Source organism: Notamacropus eugenii, chromosome 1 (assembly GCF_028372415.1).
Source record: "Notamacropus eugenii isolate mMacEug1 chromosome 1, mMacEug1.pri_v2, whole genome shotgun sequence".
Lineage (NCBI taxonomy): Eukaryota > Metazoa > Chordata > Mammalia > Diprotodontia > Macropodidae > Notamacropus > Notamacropus eugenii.
In genome coordinates this window covers 377,845,224-377,867,241 of record NC_092872.1, presented here as the reverse complement: position 1 = coordinate 377,867,241, position 22,018 = coordinate 377,845,224, and the positions used below count along the sequence as shown (strand labels likewise).

The following is a 22,018-nucleotide window of genomic DNA, read 5'->3' as shown; positions in this document are numbered from 1 at the left end:
CCAACTTTGACACACACTGACTGTGACACTGGAAAAGTCACTCATTTCCTTTAAGCCTCTGCTCAACAATATCTACGTGAAACCTTTCTTGATCCCTCCAGCTGCTCCCTCTTTCCAATTTGTCTTCCATATATTTAAATCTGTCAGGAGGCACCTTGAGGGTAGAGACTTTTATTTTTGTTTTTATAGCTTTGACATCTAGTCCAGTGTTTGGCACATGGTAAATGTTATTAGGATAATGCAATGTAGAATGTAAGGGCAGCTAGGTGGCACAGAGGATAGAATTCCTGGAGTCAGGAAGACCTGAATTCAAATCCAGCTTCAGACACTTAGTGGCTGTGTGACCATAATGTTTGCCTCAGTTTCCTCATCTGTAAAATGAGCTGGAGAAAGAGATTGCAAATCACTCCAGTATCTTTGCTAAGAAAATCCTTAATGTGGTCATGCAGAGTTGGACGCAACTGAACAACAAATGTAGAATTTAAATTCCTGGAGGGCAAGTGCTGTTTTGCTTTGTCTTTGTATCTCAAACACTGAACGCAGTGTCTAGCCCATAGGTAAGTACTTAATGATGAATGATTACGTGGAGGAGTGAGTAGGTATTTTTGCTTGGCACTGATGAGTAGAATTAAGACCAGTGGGTAGAAGCTACAGATGTGCAGACTGAGGCTCATATAAGTCATGTTTTGGTTGTGGTCATTCAGTTATTTTCAGTCATGTCTTATTCTCCATGACCCCATTTGCTGCTTTCTTGGCAAAGATACTGGAGTGGTTTGTCATTGCCTTCTCCAGCTCATTTTACAGATGAGGAAACTGAGACAAACAGGGTTAAGTGATTTGCTCAGGGTCACACAGCTAGTAAATGTTTGAGCCTGAATTTGAACTCAGGGTGATGGGTCTTCTTACCCAATTCTCTGTGCACAATAGCGTCACCTAGCAGCACCTAAGAGTCAATTAGAGATGTCCAGTGATAGAAAGGTCTACCTCAAGAAGTGCATGGGAATACCTCTGGAGGCCTTCAAGTAGAGGTGGAATGACCACTTATTGGAGTATTACCATATGGTGTGGTAGTGGAAAGAGCCCCAGATTTCAAATCTTAAAATTGAGGTTCGAGGCTCGGCTTTGCCACAGATAAGTTATGTAATCTCAGGCAAGTAATTCCATCTTTTTGAGGCTCAGTTGCTTAATCTGTAAAATTGAGATAATAGTTGTAATACCTATGTTACAGAGTTATTATGAGGCTCATTGGAGTCAGGATGGCATGTTTGATACAACTAGCCATATGACCCTGGGTAAGTCATTCACTCTCACTAGCTCAGACAAAATTCTCTAAGTTCATAGGTTGCAGAGCAGTCATTGATCTGCTTTGGTAGAGAGAAGTTCCTCACTGGCAGGTCTTTACACCCATGAAATCACAGGTTCTGACCAAGAAGTCACTGGAATAATATATTAAAATCCTTTGCAAACCACAAAGTACTGTATAAATGCCAAATATTATTTTTTTTGTCACAGAAAGTATTCATCCTTTAGATAGCTAGGTAGTAGCTTGAGGCAGCTAGGTGGTGCAATGAATAGACTACCAGGCCTGGAGTCTGGAAGATTTGAGTTAAAATCTGTCCTTAGACACTTACTGGCTGTGTGATCCTGGACATCCACTTAATCTCTGTCAGCCTCAGTTTCCTCAACTGTAAAATTGGGATCATAACAATACCTGCCTCCCAAGTTTGTTGTGAGGATCAAATCAGGGAATATTCGTAAAACTGTTTAGGATAGTGTCTAGCACATATTAGGTTTTTAATAAATCCTTTTTCCCCTTCAGGTTATGACCCTGCGATTCTTATTAGAGTTGGAATCTTGTTCTGGAACTAACCAGATTGAGCATGGACAAGTCACTTGTTCTAAGTCTCAGTTTCCTTGTCTGTAAAATATAAAACACTATTTGTCTTTCCACATTCGTACGTTGTTTTTTTTTTTTTTTCTGAGGAGAGTGTTCTGTTTACAGGAAAGAGTTGTAGGAACATGAGCTATTATAATTGTAGTCCTCCAGGGCCCAAGTTTGTTCTCCCATAGGAGGCGTGGTCCTGGCCTGCTTGAGTGTGTCCAGAATCAAGTTACTTGATGGTGGGCCAGCCGGCAGGAGACGGCAGCAGAGTGGCTTGCACTAGCTCTAGTCCCAGGGTTTCAGTCTCACTAACAGGCCCCCAGTGGGAAAAATGCTGAGGGCAGGATATTTAACACCCTGCCTACAGGCCAGCTGGCTCCTGGGATTTCATTACTTATACAAGGTTCTCCCTTTTCATCACTTAAGACTTCCTAAGGACTCCATCCTCTGCTTGTGCTTTAGAATCAGGCTCCATCCTCTGGCTGTGATTTAGAACCAAGTATCCCACTCTCAGATTATCTTGGAGTAGGGGTTCACCAGCTCTGACTGACTTATATCCAGGTATAAGTCTTTTGGTTTTGACAAGTGGTGATGACTGTTTATGTGGGTGTGATGTAGAAGGGATTCCTGTTCAGGTATGATTGTCTCTGAAGTCCCTTCCAACTCTATGCTTTTGTGAGGCTTGGTGTGGAGGAAAGAACACAAGACTTGCAGTCAGGAGACCTCGGTTATATTCCTAATTCTTACACTGGCTGTTTAAACATTGGGCAACTTCTTGTCCTAAGGCAAAGGACTGTTGGGAGTCAACTGCTAGGTGAGAGGCCATGCTGAGAAGTGGAAAGAGGGCATCATGTGGAATCAGAAGTGCTGGGCTGAATCCCCTCCTCTTCAACTTAATACCTGTGTTACTTGAGTAAGGGAAGGAAAAGGGAAGAGAATGAGCATTTCTATAGTGCCTACTATGGGTCAGGCACTGTGCTAAATGTTTTTTACAGGCATTATCCCATTTGATCCTCACAACAACCTTACAAGGTAGGTACTACTATCATTTCCATTTTACGGTTGAGGAAACAGAGGCAAAAAGAGTCTGCTTGGCTTGCCCAGGATCACACAGCTTGTTATGTATCTGAAGCTGGGTTTGAATCCAGTCTTCCTGACACCAGGCCTGGAGCTCTTTTCATTGTGCGACCAACTGCCTCTAAGTAAACACTTATATAATGCCTGCTATGGACCAGGCATTGAACTAAGCACTTTTTATAAGTAATTTCATGGATCCTTCACCTTTCAGTTATTTACTTCTCCTGGCCTTGGTTTCCCCATAGGTAAAGTGAGGGAATTGGCCTAGATCAGGGGTGGGGTACCTGCAGCCTCAAGGCCACTTGTGGCCCTCTATGTCCTCAAGTTTGGCCCTTTTACTGAATCCAAACTTCACAGAAAAAATCTCCTTAATAAAAGGATTTGTTCTGTAAAACTTGTATTCAGTCAAAAGTTCACACCCAAGGATCTGGAAGGCCACAAGCTCCCCACTCCTGGTTTAGATCATAGATTCTTAACCCTTTTTTCTGTATTGGAGACTCCTTTGGCTGTTTGGTAAAGCTATAGTCCTATTCTCAGAACGTTTTTAAAGCAAAAAATAAAATATGTAGGATTACAAAGGAAACCAATTATGTCCACATATAGTTTTATACACACACACACACACACACACACACACACACACACACACACACATATATATATTTAAAGTTCACAGACTCAGGTCAAGAAGTCCTAGGTCCCTTCCAGCACTAAGACCTGTATAACTGTGAACTATTTATTAATAGAAAATGTCCTTTCTCCTTAGTGTTGGTGGGAATCATATGCACCTGTTACTCTATGCTGGCTTCAGTACTCCCTAAGGGATTTTAGGTGAATCTTTCTCAGGATAGATGGGACGGGGAGCCATGAGCAGAGAATTCTTCAAGACAGTGGCAAAGAGATAGAAGGGGGCACAGTTCATTAGCTGAGGGGACAAGGTCAGGTAGGTACAGGAGAGAAAAAGAAATGGGGGTGAGGGAGTGAGGTAGGCTGGAGTTGATGAGACTTGTGCCTTAGAAAGATTGTCTTGGTGACTCTGAAGGCTGCATTGGGAGGGTAGAGCCTGGAGGTAGGGGTATCAGTTAGGATACAAGGGCTTTCAGGCTGAGAGAGGCATCTGCTTCCTGCCTGCCTGAGGTCTTGTCTTACTACCACCAAGTGGAGGTTCCTAAAAATTGAGCCCAGAGCCAAGTTCTTTGGGCTCCCCATTTGGCCACTGGGAACTAGCCTCCGACTTAGCGGCTTCCAGGGACCATTGTTAATGCTTCCTCCTGGTCAGGCTACAAACACCTTTTGTGTTTTGTGTTTCTTTGTATTTTCTCCTTGCTCTACAGTGAGAAAACAAGAAATCATTAAGGTGACCGAGCAGCTGATCGAAGCAATAAGCAATGGGGATTTTGAGTCCTACACGTGAGTTTGATGGGTACTTCTGAATATCCGGGGCAAGAGGGGAGGGAAGTGGCTGAAGGATTATGAGGACATGATTTAATCCCTGCATGGCATAATGCATAGATTCTATCTGTGACTCATCCTGGTTGTGTGATCTTGGGCAAAGAATTTAATTTTTCTATGCTCTTGGTTACTCTCTAAGACCTTCAATTGCAAGGAAGTTATCAACATGCACTAACAGAGGGGCTCTCCTCACCTGGGAACTCTTTAATTGACAAAAGCATAGAGCCAGTCCCTTTCCTATCCCTATTCACCTCACTTTTATTTGTAAAGGTCTGCTGAGGGCATGGATCAATGCAAACTCCTCTTTTGCATTTAGATTAAACTCATTTTAAGTTTTTTTCTCTTGGTTAGAATTTTCTTCTCTGGAGCATGATTTATGTTTCTTTTTTGCCTTCCGTCCCATGCCTTCCTAACACTCATTCCCTGAAGACTCTTCCTTTTGCTGCCAAATGATCCTTTACTTCCCTAAGGAAAAGATGTTTTTATTTCTTCCTTGAATTCCCTGGACTCTCCAGGAGTGTGTGAGTGGGTGTGTATATATGAGTTGCAGGGTAGAGGGGTTGCAGCTGGATGTTCCCTGGAGGGGTTTCTGGTGGTAATGTTTCTCTACCCATGCTGCTGCTTATGGTGAGAATGTTGTGGAACAGCAGTTCTCAAAAGTTTTTGGTCTCAGGACTCCTTTACACTCTTGAAAATTATTGAAGACGCAGAAGAACTTTTGTTTATGTGTGTTATACCTATTAACATTGAACATTTAGACAGTAAAATATTCTTTAATAAGTTAGTTTAATAAAATTAAGGCAAGATCAATTTACAATATTTATTTTAAAAATATATAAAACATTAATTTTTATAGGTTAAAATATTGAATTCATTTAAAATGACAACAAATCAATTACATGTTAATAAAAATAGCTATATCTTTCCAAAGAAAAAAAATTAGTGAGAAGAGTGGCATTGTTTTGCATTTTAAAATATTTTATTTTTTCCAATTATGTGTAAAACCAGTTTTTAATATTCATTTAAAATTTTTTCTCCCTCACTCCTTCCCCAACCTCCTCTTTGAGAAGGTAAGCGATTTGATATAGATTATACATATGCAGTGATGTAAAATATATTTCCATATTAGTCATGTTGTAAAATAAAGCACAGGCCAAAAAAAAACCAAACCAAAACAAGAGAAATAAAGTAGAAAAAGAACGATTCAATCAGCATTCAGACTCCATCAGTTCTCTGGTGGTGGATAGGATTTTTCATTATTTAAGTCCTTCAGAATGGTCTTGGATCACTGTATTACTGAGAAGAATTAAGTCGTTCACGGATGATTATTGTACACTATCGCAACTTCACTTTGCATCAGTTCTTATGAGTCTTCACAGGTTTATCTTACGTTTTTGCAAATTTCTTTAATGTTTGGCTTAATAGAAGAGAGCGAGATTCTCATATCTGTTTTTGCATTCAATCTGTTGCAATATATTGTTTTGCTTGAAGTGTGTGACAATCCAGCCTCACACAGATAATTAGCTAGAAAGGGAAGGAGAATTTTAACAAGCAAATAACATCATAGTATTATTATGAAAATAGTCTTGACTTTGTAGATTCCAGGGGTCCACAGACCACCCTTTGAAAACCACTGTTGTAGAATGATCTTTACTTTTTAATGGACTCCCTGCTCATTCCACCTTGTTCTAGCTTATCCTCTGGGCTGGGATCTCACATTCTATTCAATAAACACTTATTAAGCATCTACTTACTATGTGCTTGGCTCTGGGGTACAAAGATGAAATGACAAGCCATCAGAGCTTATAAGCCGCTGGGGGGTGAAAGGAGGCACGGAAATAGCAGACATGTGTGCGCGCCCGCGTGTGTGTAATGCAAAGCAGAAGGTAAAAAGGGTAAACGAGAGATCTAGATTGCTAGATAAGTTTAGAAATCCACTTTGAGCTGGAAGAATCAAAAAAGACTTCTTGAAAGAGTTAGCACCTGCGCTTTGCCTTGGAGGAAAAGATGGTTTCCAATAAGGAGGAGATGGCCTGTGTAAATACACGAAGTCAGGAGAAGGCAAGAAGAGACTGGGCATCGGCAAATAGTTTGCTTTGTTTGAAATTGAGATGATGTGAAGGCATATAACGTGAAACAAATCTGAAAAGGTGGAGAGAGCCTGATTATGGAAGGCTTTAAATGCTGGGTTAGCCTAGGAGTTTGTAATCTCTCCTCAAGGCTGTGGGGAGCCTTGGAGGTTTTTGACCAGGGAAGTGACCTGGTTAGAACTAAGCACTAGGGAGATTTATTTGGCAGCCATGTCGAGGATGGATGGATTATAGAGCACAAAGACCGGAGGCAGACAAACCAGTCAAGCTATTTTAATAGGCCAGGGGGAAGAAATAAGGGCCTGCACTAACGTGGTGGTTATGTGAATGGAGATTTATTGGGGGTAGAATCTTCAATGTTCGGCGGCTGTTTGGATATAGGGAAAAAGACAGAGATAATTCTCAGTCAAAATCTCACCGGATCCCTGTAAGAAGGAAAAGGGCCCTTGGCCCTGAAGGAGAAAGGAGTGCCTTCCATATTCTGCTTTTACCACACTCTACTTACTGCAAGGGGTTGTCTGACAGCCCCCTGGGAGTCAGGACACTTCCTGCTTGGATGTTTTGTTCAACAAACAGTCAGCTACGTGGACCAAATGTTAGCACTGGATGAGGGGATCAATATTCCTGAATGGGCTTCCTTGTGCTCATGGCCTAGTTCACTATGATGGAGCTGATGTTGTACCTGCTGGATTTGGGATCTCCATAGTCCTAGGGCTGAGGGATAGCCTAGGGTGGTTGCTCTGTGGCATCCCCTCCTGTGGGAAGGGACAAAATGAGGAAGTCCCAGTTTGTGTGGTAACTGTGGAGAAGTGAGCAGAGACAGTTCTTGCTTCCACAGATCACTTGGCCTTCAAACCTCTAAATGTGCTTGTTTGTGCGTGTTTGGTCATGTGAGTGTATCAATATTTACTTTAATCTCTGAATATCTGAGTATGTAAAATGTACCCCTGAAGTGAACACACAAGGAGCCAAAATGTCCTGCCTACCCTGAGATTCTGCCAGTATTAAGCAGTAGAGGGAAAGGAAGGAAGAGAGGAAGACCATCCTTATGGGGCTCACGGCTTGCTTAGGAGCCTTGGGTCCTCCTCTCCATTTAGATTCATAAGATAATAAAATACAAAAATAAAATGCTAGGATTCTCGGGGACTGTAGAACAGAGAACATGGAATTTCAGAGTTTGAAAGGATCTTAGAAAAGAGATGCAAGGGACCTTAAGGGATTATATTATCTACTAAAACCCTGCCTCAGGAACCCCATTCAGCAGATAAAGAAGCTGAGGTCTAGGGAGGTCCCTGTTTGCTTTTGCTTTCCCCAGGAAGATGTGTGATCCTGGGATGACAGCCTTTGAACCTGAGGCTCTGGGAAACCTGGTCGAAGGCCTGGACTTCCATCGATTCTACTTTGAAAACCGTGAGCAATTCCTTCCCTCCGTGGTGCCTGTTGTCTCCTCTCGTTGCTTGTCCTGCCCGCTGGCAGCGTGTCTCAGCCTCCTGGGAATAGCAGTGTGACAGGCAGGGCCCCAAGAAGCCTGCAACAAGCCCCGTGCGGAACGTGGGTTGGTACCATCTCGGAACCCTCTCCTAACCCTGGCCAGGAAAACTGTACTCCCCAACCCTCCCCTTTCATAGCTAGAGGCAGGGACCTCGGGGCTCCCCGGAGGGACAGGGAGCAGGCAGCCTTTCCCTCAGGGTGTTGCTCTCATAGGGGCACGCAGGTTCTGTCCAGTGTGGTCCTGATCTCAAAAGGCAGGCCGGCTGACCATTTGGGATGGAGGTTTGGGGGTGTTAACTGGGCAAGAGCGGGGGAGGAGCTCACACTGCTGTACCCCGCCCCTGTCTGTGTGCCATGCGGCTGGGTCTCTGTTCTTCATGTCTGTCAGTCCTGTGCATTCCCCCAGCGGGGGTAGCATGATACCTGGGGGCTGATCTGGGGCTTCCGCAGGACTGTTTCTGCCTTTGCCTGTTTTCCCTGTTACTGGCTCTGAAAACTTCCCCCGGCTATGTTATCCGAAGGGGCCCTGTTGGAGTCTCAGAGTTGGAAGGAACCTTAATAGATCAGTAAGTCCAACCTCACTTTCATACATGAGAACACTTATCCTCAGAGAGGGGAAGGGACTTTCCCAGGGACACACAGCAGGCAACTCGGAACTAATAATAGCTCACATTATCTTAGTGCTATGAGAGTCCCAAGTGTTTTCTTAGAAAATCTAAGCGTCTTTAAGGCAGGGACACATCTATCTTTACATTCCCACTCAATCAATCAATAAACATTTATTAAGCATTTACTGTATGCCAGGAATTTATTAAGTATTTACTTTATGCTAGCTAAGTACTGAGTTGGCATATAGTAGGTACTTAATAGATGCTTGTTGATTGCTTGATTTCCTCACAACTACCCTGTGAGGTGAGTGGGGTAAGTATTATTATCCACCATTTATAGAAAAAGAGATGTGATTTACTCAAGCTATCCCAGCCAGTGAGAAGCGGTCAGGATTAGAACCCACATCTCCTGGCTCCTTTACCTCCCTCTACTCCCCATGTTGTTTTTCCTTCATAGGAAAGAAATGAGTGAGGAAGCCTTTATTCCACTATGGCCCTTTGGTCTAGCTGATTAAATGTTCCATTTGGGTTAGAATGTGAGGCCTCCTCCCAGATTCTGTGCCTGGAGGGCAGAGAAGTCTTCAGCCAGTCTTTCTGACTTTGGCATCAGCTGCATCATTTTTGTCATGTGAACAAGTAAGAGATAAAAACAAACCAACCCTCTTATATAACAGCAAAATCTTCCATAGTTCTCCTAATACGCACTAGCAATGGTGGAAAGTCAAAGAGATATCCTGGGATTTGGTTTCTGGGGCCATTAATTTTCAACTGTGCCTACATACAGCCTGATTTCCTGGCCCAGTGGTTCTATGCTAATTTTGTCAGAGCATGCCTTTCTAATCCTGCCCTGCCCTGGAAGAGAGACCCCAGGAATCCTGAGGTTCTTAAGGGGCCAAAGTGTCAGAGGAGGCAAATTATTGAGCTGGGAGCCAAGCTTTCTTGCTTAGGGTCTAGGTTCAGCAGCATGCTCAGTATGAGAACTTTTGTAGGTAATTTTAGACTCAGTTCCCTTCTTTGTAAAATGGAGAATATTTGTACTATCATCCTTGTGAGATTGTGAAGCAAGTGCTTTGCAAACCTTAAAATGCAATGGAAATGGGAATTCTTGTCATTATCTGAAAAAAATATTAGGGGTGGACCTAGCTGCTATCTATGGACCCTTATAGTTCTGTGTGGCTTTCTGTCAAGGATTCTGTAGAGTAGATTCCTGCACTGGGTGAAAGGTTGAATGAGATGACACCTGAAGTTCCTTCCAACTGTGAGATGCTTTGGTTTTAAGCTGTGGGGATCTATGTGGACATTGCCATCTGAACTAGCCTGATGTTGAAGCAGGGATGATGGACATCTTGCCTTACCTGCTGCAGAGAGAACTTTTTCTTCAACACTGGGAAGTATTTTTTCTGCAGTAGTAATTCCTCCTGAACCTTTTGCCCCCTCTTACCCTCATGGAGAGCATTCTGGGGAAAGAGTGATCTAATTTCCTGAAACTTCTCCAGTAAAAGGATGTAATCCACTAGAAAACTTACCTTGGCTCCCAGATGTCTGAGGGGCAAGACAGGATCTGGTGGTTGAATTTCCACCTCTGGACTAATGTAGATGATAGGTCCCCTCAGATAAGGGGACTCTGGTGGGGGGAGCTGGTGAAGCAAAGAGAATGATGAGAGACTTCAGGGTTTCTCAGCTCACGTACAATCCCATGGTTCCATTCCACTTTTACTCCTTGTCCCCCTCCCTCTTTACCCTTCCCCGCTCCCTACTCCCTGATCTCCAGTGTGGTCCAGGAACAGTAAGCCTGTCCATACCACCATCCTGAACCCTCACATCCATCTGATGGGTGATGAATCAGCCTGCATTGCCTACATCCGCATCACACAATATGTGGACGCTGGTGGTATCCCTCGCACTGCCCAGTCTGAGGAGACCCGCATCTGGCACCGCCGGGATGGCAAATGGCAGATCGTCCACTTCCACAGATCCGGAGCACCTTCAGTCCTACCACAGTGAGATCCTGTTTCTTTTTCCTTCCTCCCTTTCACATCAGGTTGCACTAACATCGAGACTTCCCAAAGGTGGAGTCTGAAGGATAGCTGTGGTTTGATTGGCTATTGGAGCAGAGTCTAAGTCATTGTCTGCCAGGTAGACAACCTCCTGTTAATACAGAACCACCTACCCTGGATCCAGTCCTAGTTAAGTTAGGTTGCGTCGATGTCAAAACAGAGTATGATTCTTTTGCCTATTTTTAATTGGAAATAATCACAGTTGTAGTCACAATAATGGCTAACATTCCTCTAGCTCTTAAAACTATTCCATCTGATTCTCAAAGCAACATTTTGAGGCAGGAAGTACAAGTCACATTGTAGGGGCCCATTTTGTACATTTTTTAAAAGATGTTAAAGCCAGAAGGAAACTCAGAACATTGAATGACAGCCCTGGAAGAGAGCACAGAATAAAGTGTGGGAACCGAGGGGGACCCTAGACCACAGAAGGTGAGAAATAGAAGGGACCTTAGACATGGGATTTAAGGCTGAAGGGGTTTTTAGAGGGAATTACTAATCCAATCCCCTCATTTTACAAACAGGGAAACTGAGACCCCAAGCGGTCAAGTGACTTGTCTGAAATCACACAGGTAGCAATTGTCAGAGCAGGGCCCTCCGTATTCCTTTCCCTACACCAGATTCTTTCCAGATCATAGGACACAGAATGTCAGAACTGGACGGGACATGAAGAGCTCTGATATTCTGATCGTCTCATTTTACAAAGGTGGGAACCAGAGAGGTTAAGGCATTTGCCCAAGGTCATATAATTTAATAAGTGGGCGTGTCAGGTGAACCCGCATCTTTGTTAGGGAATTTGTCTTACAGCCTAACCCCCACAGGATTTTCGGATTTTCATAGCTATCTAGAATTTGAGAACATTTATAAAAGCTGTGTTCCACCCTTCATTACTCCTTCAAACTCCCAAACTCAGCTATAAAAGAAAAGGCATTTGCCTTATCTTTTATGAATCCTGTTGGTTTAGCCCAAATAATTACACGGTTGACATTAAAAATACACGTTTAATTGTTCTGCATTTCAAACATGTTTTCTATAGTAGAACTATTCTGATTGTTATCTTTTTTCCCTCCAAAAAAATATTCAGAGGTCACACTTCTATGTCTTTTCAATACACTCCCCTTCCCACCCCCATCTTCACCCTCATCTCCGCCCTTCTCTCTTCCCAAACCACCTAATAACAACAGTTCACATTGATGTAATGCCTTAATGTTGGCAAAGTGCTCTGCCTAGGCACACCATGATGAGCGCATTCATTTTTATAGTCCTTTGAGGTTTATAAATGTAAACCTGTTGTCTGGCAACAAATCAGTGAGGGAGGTAGGGCAGTCGTTAGCTCTGTTTAACAGATAAGGAAACCAAGGCCCCCAAATATGATGTATCTTCCCCAAGGTCACAGAGTTACTAAGGAGTGTAGCTGAATTTATGAAAACAAACTTATTTGTATTACTTTGCACAAGGGTTCACTATAGAATTCCTTTAAATAGCTCATAAAGGATAACGATGTATTCAAAGAAACATTCATTAAGTACCTACAACTTATAGACCATTGTTATCCTTTCTGAGAAATATGAAGATTAGATGAGCTAAGGTCTCTGCCCTCAGATATCTCAGGCCATACAGAGAGTTCAGTAAGATATACTCTATAGATTTCATTGGAAAAGTTCAGAGTACTACATGAATAAGGTTGGAAAGGCAAAGGTCATTACTGATTAATTTTAGGGAAATCATCCTGGAAGGGCTAGCATTTCATTTGGGCTTCATAATATTTTATATTATAAGGTATTTGGTAAGTAAGTAAGGAATTTTGCAGGTCGGGAGCAGGGCAGCATTCTAGATTTTGTGCTGGGAAAGAATGTTGTATATATAGGAGGTGATAAGTCCATTTTGGACAGAGTGAACAGTTCATGTCGGGAAGTAGAATGAAACAGGTGGCATGAGGCTGTGGGTCTATGCAGGTGGAAGTCTCCTGTGGCCATTGAAGTCATGGATGTAGAATAGGGAGGCAGGTTGGAAAGGGCAAGAGAGACTTTGGAGCCATTGCATGGAGTTGAGAAGTGAAGTTGTGGGAATGAGTGAGATTGCTAGATACCTTGCAGAAAGAGAAGAGGACCAAGGATAGAATGTGGGTTACTACATTAGAGGTCTAGGGCATGGGGCCTCCTGTGGCCTTCTAGGTCCTTGGGTGTGGCCTTTTGACTGAGTCTAAGTTTTACAGAACAAATCCTTTTATTAAGGAAATTTGTTCTATGAAGTTCTTAGACTTTAGGAAGAGGAAAAGGAGCCAGAAAACTGGTCAAATGTTGATCGTGGGGTTTTTTTTTTTTTTTGGCCACATGGCTTATTGCATATAATACTGGACTTTGAGTCAGAAAGACATGGGGATACAAATACAGAGAAGGAAACAATTTCTATTCACAAGGAACTTATATTCTATTAGGGGAGGGAGAAGAGGGAATAAGCATTAATTACGTGCCTGCTATGTAGGCCAGGCACTATTCTCAGTGCTTTAATAAGGATTATATAGCTCCTACTAGTCCTGGGCACTGTACTAAGTGGTTTTTACAAATATTATCTCATTTGATCCTTACAACAACCCTTAAGGTAGGTGCTTTCATTATCCCCATTTTATAGATGAGGAAACCAAGTCAAACAGAAGTTAAGTGACTTGCCCAGGGTCACACAACAAGTCAGTATCTGAGGCCAGATTTGGATTCAGGTCTTCCTGACTTCAGACTCAGTGCTCTGCCCACTGGGTCCCCTAGATATTAAGGCTTAAAACTGTACTGAGACCTTTGGGACATGCTGAGTAAGTACAGACAAAAGAACTATAAAGAGAATAAACTCAAGTTGATTGGGATGGAAAGGTGTTAGCATTTGGTCAGATCAGGGGAGTCTCTCTGGAGCAGAAAACGGTTCTTTAGCTGGGTCTTGAAGGACAAGAAGGATTTTATGGGGTAAAAGTGAGGAGGGAGGACATTCCAGGATTGGAGGATAGAGTGCTGTGTCTGTGAGAGGAACAGAAGCCAGTCTGGTTGGACAAGGAGACTGGGAAGATAGGTTGAAAAGGACTTCTCAAATTAAACAGAGTTTATAATTTATCCTACAGTAGGGAACTTCTTGAATATATGGAGGAGCCTGATCAGAACTATGCTTAAGGAAACTCATTTTGGCAATGTGAGGAGGATAGACTGGAGTGGGGAGGGACATATGTCACAGAGGTGAGGGTTAATTAAGCGAATGTTGCAGTAATCCAGGCAACAGGTGATGGGAGGGTTTGTTGTTATTTGGTCAATTAGTCATGGGACACGGAGTGGTTTGCCATTCCTTCTCCAGCTCATTTTACAGTTGAAGAAACTGAGGCAAACAGGATTAAATGACTTGCCCAGGGTCACACAGCTAATTTAAGTGTCTGAGGCACTTAAGTGTCTCATCCCCCTGACTCCAGGGTCAGCTCTCTATGCACTATATCACCTGGATGGCCCATGGGAGGTGGGACAGGGGCTGAACTAAAGTAGTGACTGTGTGAACAGGAGAAAGAGTTAGATGCAAGAGATGCTGTAGAGATAGAATGGTGACGTTTAGCGACTAGTTGGCTATGTGAGGTTAGTGAGGGTGGGTCAAGGATGATTCCTAGGTTATAAATCAGAAATCTGGCAGAATTGGTTGGTTGGTTGTTGTCCTTCATTTTCGAAGAGACCTAAAATGACATCACCATGATAAAGTGAAGTTTCAGTGTGTCCAACTGTGGCTGATCAGATCAAATCAGAAATTTGGAAGCATAGTCTTTGACAGAAGTAGCAGAGCTTGAACTGTGTGACTCTGGGCAAATACTACATAATGCTCTGTTCCTCAGTTTCCTCATCTGCAAAATGGGGAAGGGTTATACTTAATTGCCTCTAAGGTCTCTTCTAGATTTAAATCTACACTTCTATACCTATAATCCTAAGTATACACTACCTACTATTCTCATCCTTGGGTGATCTCGCCCTTCTCTTTTAATCCCCCAACTTCTATTTTTCAGTTGAAGTTCTGATTGGGTTGTGCACTCCCTGGCTGCACCACGGAGATCTACCCTTCTTTATCTGTGGCATGTGGCTGCTGGTTCTACCATGTGCTGGAATTCCCACCATCCTCATCATCACCACCACCACGCTCCTCACAGAAGCCAAGAAAACCTGCCAACCAATTCAAGCCATCATGTACCAGAGAGCAAACGGCCACAGTTATTTATTTACCTTTATTTTTCCTTTTTTCTCCTCACCCTGTTTTGCTTATTTCATTTTTTGATCATGTGCATGAGCCAGGTCCAGGGGCCCAGAGTGTCACTCCTCTGCCTGGGTCAACTGCTCCCGACTCTTGGGACAGAGAATAATGTGGAAGGAAGGGACTCCTCCCCCCATTCTCCCATTTCCTACTCCAGGCCTGGGAGCTAACAATTTCCCAGGGGCAGACTCTTGTCTGTCAGCTGTGATACCTATTGGACCCAACCCTCAATTCCCACCATCTACCTCTCCTTGTAGAAATGTGTAGAGGGGGAATCAAGCCTGTTTCATGGTGATGCCAGGCCTTGGTAGCTAGCTAGTTAGCTAGCAGAGCATGCTGGCCCCTGTTTGCCAGCTTTCCTGAGGTCTCAGATCTCTCTTCTCTATTCCTGCCTCTTTTGAGGCACTTTTGGGAAAAGAGCAGCTGACCCAATAGAGAAGGTCATTTATGGCAAAAAAGGGAAACTGGGGAATCTGGCTGCCAGCATGAACTAGGCAGATATTTTGTCTTGGGCTTTCAAATACAGGTACTGCCTTTATCCCTCCCTTCTATGTTATTTTCTTTCTCTTGGTGAATGGCTTTTCTCCTCCTCCTATTCTCTCTCTCCCTTTTTTTCCTTGTATGAAAATTGAAATGGATTTTATTTATTCACTTATTTATTTTATTTTGGGGAAAACAAGCAGTGTTAAGAACACTGGTGCTAGACCAGGGTACTTGTCCTTCTTGTTGATTTGGTGGGGCCGTTTGCTTCAAATAGGGATTTCATCAAACCCATTCTTCCAGCATAGATTGAGAGTTTCTGCTTCAGTAACATTTGAGAGAGGAAAGCTGATCATCTTTTTTGGGGAAAAAAGAAAAACTAAAAGCAACCTTTAGGAATCTCTTCTACTTTGACCGCATGCCTTTTGATATCCAAACTTCTGTGTATTTGGTAAATTGATTTCATGTATTTGCTGAAATGGGTCTTTATGTAATAGCTAAATATCTCAGATTACTTTGGGGAAGGGTGGGTTAGGGTAGGGTAGTTGTTTCTTTCACTTCTCTCTCTTTCTCTCTTTTCCCCTTAACTTCTGAAGCTATAAATGTGTAATGATTAGGTGTCTGCAGTATAGGTGAGCTCTACCTCTCATCCTTTGGGGAGTCTCTCCTTTCTGCCCTCTCCCATGCATCAGCCCCCCACCCCTTCCAGGTTCTCTTCTGTTCTGCTGACAGAGTTGGAGTTGGGAGAAGCATTGCATGCTGATATGAACGTTGAAACAGCTGGCCACATCTGACCATAGCTGGCCATGAAGGATGTCAGAAATGACAAGGGAGAACTTGACCTGTTGGAGGAATGTCTTGGCCTCCTGGCTCCTCACCAGAAGCTTCCCCTGGACCTTTGTGAAGAACCAAGCCATCTGTGTGGCTCAGTGGACCTTACCTTTAACAGGGCATTCCAACAGTGGATGGGAGAGGTCAGGGAGACTCTACGTGGCCTGATGCTGTGTGGCCTTTTCCCTGTGGGGTCTGACGGTATTTCTAGTGTTTATTTCACCCTTCAGTTTCCTGCTTTCTCGCTCTTTCACTCCCTTAGTTTTTCTCCCTTTCCCCTGGATTGACTCTGACGTAAGATGCCCTGGCCCTTCCAGCAGGGCTGTGTCTGCACTGTGTTCCTTGCATGACCTTACACTGTATATGCAGTAAGTTTATTGACAAAATGAACAAAACCGATCATGTGTTTTGGACAAAAAAAAAAGAAAAAAGAAAAAAAAGAGGTTGTATTCTCAATGTTCAATTTGGAATTGCGTTGCTGCCTTTCTGTGTCTCACGGACTTTGTGTGGCCATGTTTTGCCAGAGCAAGATCATTTCTCCTGAGTATCTCAGGAGAGGAAGGCCCAACTAATGAGGGGCTGTAGACTGAGCTCTGGGAGATGGCTCCCATCCAGCCCACTGACCTCCACATGAGTCCTGTGTGTGGAGTGAGGGTAGGTACAGGACTATCAAATTATTTCTAATATGGGCATTTTTTAAGTCTTCCCTGCTTGACTTCTTTGTAAGTGATCTCCTGTCAAATGACAAACAGTCCTCCATGCCTGGTCCTTCCCCAGCACCTTCGGGTTCGTGGGCTCCTTTCATGGGGATGGGGAAGTGGGAAGAGGGGCCCGTGTGGGTGGGGGAGTTATAGCTGGAGGCAGGGGAAAGACAGAGTAATTAAAATGCCTGGGTATGTTGGGTAGGTAATTAGAGGTAGGGGTCAGAAAGCCTAACAAGAGTTATTCTCCAAATTATTGGATCAGTACAGTTATAAGTCATGGTTCTCATTGCTCTATAGGTCTCTTCTGTAAGGGATTGAAATTGGGGGCAGGAGGTTGGGAATATGTACAAGTACTAGTCAGGTTGCCAGTATGGCAACAAGTAGATGCTTATCCTAAGTCCCAGTGTTTTAGTGGGATATCTCTCCCAGGATATCAGGCAGAGAGTATTCCCACTTTCTCACTCAGCTCCCCAGATTAGTTCCTTTGCAGTCTAAATGGTCTTCCACCAATAGTCCCCTTTTTGTTTTTCCCTTTGAGGAAGCCCTTTGGGTCTCCTTGGCTGTGCTCTTGGGCTCTATAGTGACCAGAACTTGCTTAGTTTGATTTCCTCCAAGCTTCTAAGACATCTTCTCCTAGTGCCCACTCTTCCAGGCTGACCTTTTGATCACAGGTTTCCCTTGTCCCAGAAAGAGTACCCACTGTCCTGTCAACCCCTTTGGACTAGACTGAAGGAGTTTGTTATTTCCTTTCTCTAGGCTTGCTTCCCTGTCTGTAAAATGATGGGCTTGGACCAGATGTTCTCTGAGGTTCTTTACTGTTTTAAAGTCTATGATAGCCTACCTCTGATCCCCCAAGGGGCCCTGAACAGATTGAGGGGGGCCAGCTAGAGAAACTCTAGACTTCTCTTAGATACTGAAGAGAAGAAGGGTTCTCTTTTCCCCTCTTCCCTTTCTTCCTCCAACTCCAATCCCTTTCTTGGTAGTCCAACAACTACCTGGTAGCCTGACAGTGGAAAGAGCCCCAGAATTTTGTGGTTTATCTTTTTTGATTTCATGGTCTCCCCCTTCCCCCCTGGATTCTAGTCTTGGATTTACTGATGACTCCCTGACTGACCTCTTCATCTTTGGCAGTCTCAGTCTCCTTATCTGTAAGATGAGTGTAGAGTAGGTCATTGGCCCAAATGAGCTTCAATGTCCCTTCCAGCCCTAAGGTTTCAGCCCAGATAAGTATCTGAGCTATGGGGTTCTTTTATTCCCTTGCCAACAACGATCTATGTTACTTTTGATCAAGGAGTTTACACATCTGTCTCAGTCTATTTTCTAAATTGCCTTGTGCAGGAGGTGAGGCAGGAACGGCCACCCCAATTTTGCTGATGAGAAAACTGAAGAAGGATTTCCTGATCCCCATGCCCATTCTGAATGGAAGTCTAATACCAGCCCTCCTCCTTTCCACATCCTCCTTCCAGAGCCAAGTTTCCCTACCCCTTAGTGCCTTAAAGGCTTAGGGACAAGCTGTCCCTTCCCCACCCTGCCCCCTGCAGTGACTTTAAATAGTAGCATTCAAAACAGTTAGATGGGCAGGAAAAGCCACTCATAGTGGAACTGAGTCAGTGGCCGTTTCATTCCCACCTATGCCCCTGTGTCTTTCTAACGCCTTTTAAAACCATGTTGTGTGAGGATTGCTTGAAGGAACTGGCAATGTTGAATCTGAAGAAGAGAAGGCTTGGGGTAGGCATGATCTCTGTCTTCATGCCTCTGTAGGGCTGCCATGGGCAAAGGCGACTTGGCCCTCAAGGTCCAAACTAGGAACAATGAATGGAAGTGACAGAAAGGCAGATTTTGGCTCAATATAGAGAAAGTTCTAATAATCAGAGCCATCCAAAAGTGGAAGATGAGATACCTTTCACTTGACAGCCTCAAGTGTATATTGGATGACCACTCATCAGGAATGTTGTAGAGGGAATTCCTTCTCAGGTATGAGTTGGACCAGAGGACCTCTGAGGTCCCTTCCAGCTCTGAGATTCTGTGATTCTAGACACTAGAGTCATCAGAATACTGGCATGTGTGAGTATGTCTGTGTGTGAATATGTGAGGATCCTCTCTCTTCCTCCTCCCCAAATCATCACCCTCAGGTAGTGGGGTGACCCACCCTTCTGGGTCACCCTCCGCTCTCAGGCTGTAATTCCATAGTCCCTGTAGATATGTCAGAGTCTGTGGGGGCCAAGGAAACCCATCTCTCTTCTTCTGGGGTCATTCTCTGCCCCACTGCCTACTCCCAAGCCTAATCGCTGAAGTGTTGGGGAAAATTCCCTGATTGGGTATTGGAGGAGAGCATTATACCTTGGTCCTCCTTGGTGGCTAGCTCAGATAAAGGGACACCAGATATTTAGTGGGGATGGAAGAAGAATGAGAGCATGAAACACATGCAGGTAATCTTCATTCAGGCTCCTGAAGTGCAGTAGGAGCCCTTAGTGAAGTCAGATCCCGTGAACCTTGTTAGCACTACCTACTCTAACCATGGAGCTATCTGGTATACTCCAGAAGCATAGTCATTCATCGATGCTGAGTAATAAGAATGATCATAGTGGGGGCTGGGAGAAGCACTAAACCCTGAATTCTAGTCCTAGCTGTGTGCTACTTAGCCAGACTTCGGACCTCTCTTGACCTCAGTTTCTCCAAGTACAAAATCAGAGTACTTTACTAGATGATTTCAGATTCCTTCCAGCTCCGACATCCTAATAGTATATCACCAAGCAAATGTGCTCTTCTCTCAATGCCCGTTCATTCATCCTTCCTTTCTCTTCTTAAGGTGAGCTTTCTTCTCTATCCTTAGCACTGTTGCCCCAGAGACACCCCTTCATCCCTCATTCCACCCTTCCAGTGGGGCCAGCAGGTGAAGGTGGGTTGGGGGAAGGTAAGGCAAAGGAGGTATGAAGTAGGCATTCTCTTTTCTAACTCTTGCATATTTTAGAGGTATAATGATTCCTGCTCAAATGGGCAGGACCCAAGCACCCGAACTTAGTGTGTGGATCTCTAGAGCCCATGTGATTGCAAAAAAACAAAACAGCAGAGGATATATTTTTAAAAACATATTTAAAAACACTCCGCTCCCCTTCACCTTTCTGTTCATGGAGCAAAGCCTGGCCCCTGCTCCTCCCTGGTCTGGATGAGGCTCAAGGGGCACCTCATTTGGGGCATGTTTGCCAATGTGCCCGTGCTGCATTGTTACTGTTTTTTTTTGGGGGGGGAAGTTGTTTTTGGGGAATCTGTGGATGTGACCTGAATAATTGCTGTTTCAATTTTATGTTATTTGGGGGGGAGGGAGGAAGTGAGGGTGCTATCTGTTTTATTCTTGATGTTTTCCAGTGCAATAAAGAGCTACTAACTTCTGTGCATGACAAGCCTTGGTTGTTTCTCTCTTGCTGGGTAGTCTGAGATAGAGTGAGGGGGAGACTAGGTCACCAGCACCTAAGCAGTTGACCTTTGTGCCAAATCGTGGTTCAAAGAATTATCTTGGCCCCCTTGGAGCTGTCAGACACCATCATAAAGCAGGCCATTTGGGGAATGGGGAATAGACTGAAGAATGTCTTAGAATGATCTAAGGGAGAGAGTGCTGAATTTGGAGACAGATGACCTGAGTTCAAATCTCAGCTCTCTTATTTAGCTCTGTGTCACCTCGAGCAAGTCACCCAGTTCTGTGAAATGAAAGGGTGGGACAAGATCACTTAGTATTACGAATTTAGGGTTAGAAAGGACCTTCTAATCTACCCCCATTTTACAGATGAGGAAACTGAGGTCCAGATAGGTTAAATGACTTACTCAGAGTCTTCAAGCTAGTAAGTGGTGGTCAAGATTCAAAGTCAAGTTCTTTAACTTTGAAATCCAGAGAATTTCCCATGGTCCCATGCTACCTTTCTAAGAGACTTCCATTTTTAAATGTATAAATCTAGGATCTAATGAATCTCTATTTGTCTCTGGCTTTACTCATAGCCCAGCTCCAATGCTCTTCCATCCAGGATCTCTGATATCATCGTCTTCCCCCAAGCTAAAGGTCATTTGGATTTCTCCCTGTTTCTTAACTGGAACAAGGGATACTGAGATATCTACTGTTTTTCTCCCCTTTAGACTGTAAGCATGGCTCAGTAGATAGAAAATAGACCTGAATTCAGGAAGGGCTTTGTTCAAATCCCTCCTCAGACACTTACTAGCCAGCTGTATGATTTTGTTCAAGTCACCTAACCTCAATTCTTCATTTGTAGTTTATGTGACCTATCCTTACTGCATCTGGTTATTACTATGCTTTTCCTAGCTCAATTCTTTTGTTATGAGATGAGCTCTAAGTGATTTGTTAAAGTTAGTTTTAGGAGAAAAGAGTTCCCATGGGGTGGAAGGTGATTCAATTTGGGTTACATTGAATCTAAATCTTAAGTAGATTCAGGAGTAACAGGAAAATGAGATTCCCCCTTAAAGAACCTGTTAGACACAAAAATGTATATTAAGGGTATTTCTACTTGGGCAAATCCCTCTGACAGCTGCTTTGGTACCTGAGAGGAGAGACAGCTCTGAAAAGGGTTAACTTGGAACTTGGTGGACTGTAGAAAAAAGTTCTACTTCTTGTTACTGACCAAGGGTTGTGAGAGATGTAGAAAGCTCTTCAGGCCTGGGCTGCTGTCATATAGAATAAGTTGGGACTAGGTCACTCCTCAGATTCTTTCAGTTCCAAAAACCTTCTAGCTCTAACATTTTCTGGTCTTGGTCCAAGGCTTCTTCCCTTTCTGATACTCTGTGTTCTCTGTTCTAGGTCTCTTCCTAGCTCCGTTGGAATCTATTCTGTGTTCTAGGTCCCCCTTCAACTCTGATATCTCTTATTCTGTGTTCTATGCCCCTTATAGCTTTGATGCTGAGACTATTCCAGGCTTCTTTCAGCAGGTGGCATTGTGGGACCAGATTTTTGCAAGGAGGGAGGGGCCTAGTGTAACTTCAGAGCTGTGATCCTCACTTTTAGTTATATAATGCTAGTGATTTCCAGAGGTATTGAGAAATTTAGAAAAAACAAAATTCATGTCAGTTTATACTATCAACAGAC

The 22,018-nt window shown here is 43.6% G+C and overlaps 1 protein-coding gene across 3 annotated transcripts in view; it reads left to right on the top strand.

Moving 5' to 3' along the window:
* CAMK2A (calcium/calmodulin dependent protein kinase II alpha) overlaps window positions 1-20,327 on the top strand; it is an 89,060-nt gene extending 68,733 nt beyond the window's left edge. For 2 of the 3 annotated variants that reach the window (XM_072630705.1, XM_072630706.1), the window contains 4 exons: window positions 4,294-4,369; window positions 7,817-7,911; window positions 10,372-10,600; window positions 14,676-20,327. In XM_072630705.1, the coding sequence (XP_072486806.1) occupies window positions 4,294-4,369; window positions 7,817-7,911; window positions 10,372-10,600; window positions 14,676-14,679 (404 nt within the window). In that variant the 3' untranslated portion in view covers window positions 14,680-20,327. Of the gene's footprint in view, window positions 1-4,293; window positions 4,370-7,816; window positions 8,057-10,371; window positions 10,601-14,675 lie in introns of those variants that run through there. The other variant, XM_072630707.1, reaches the window with a different exon arrangement.
* The last annotated feature ends 1,691 nt before the right edge of the window (window positions 20,328-22,018 follow it).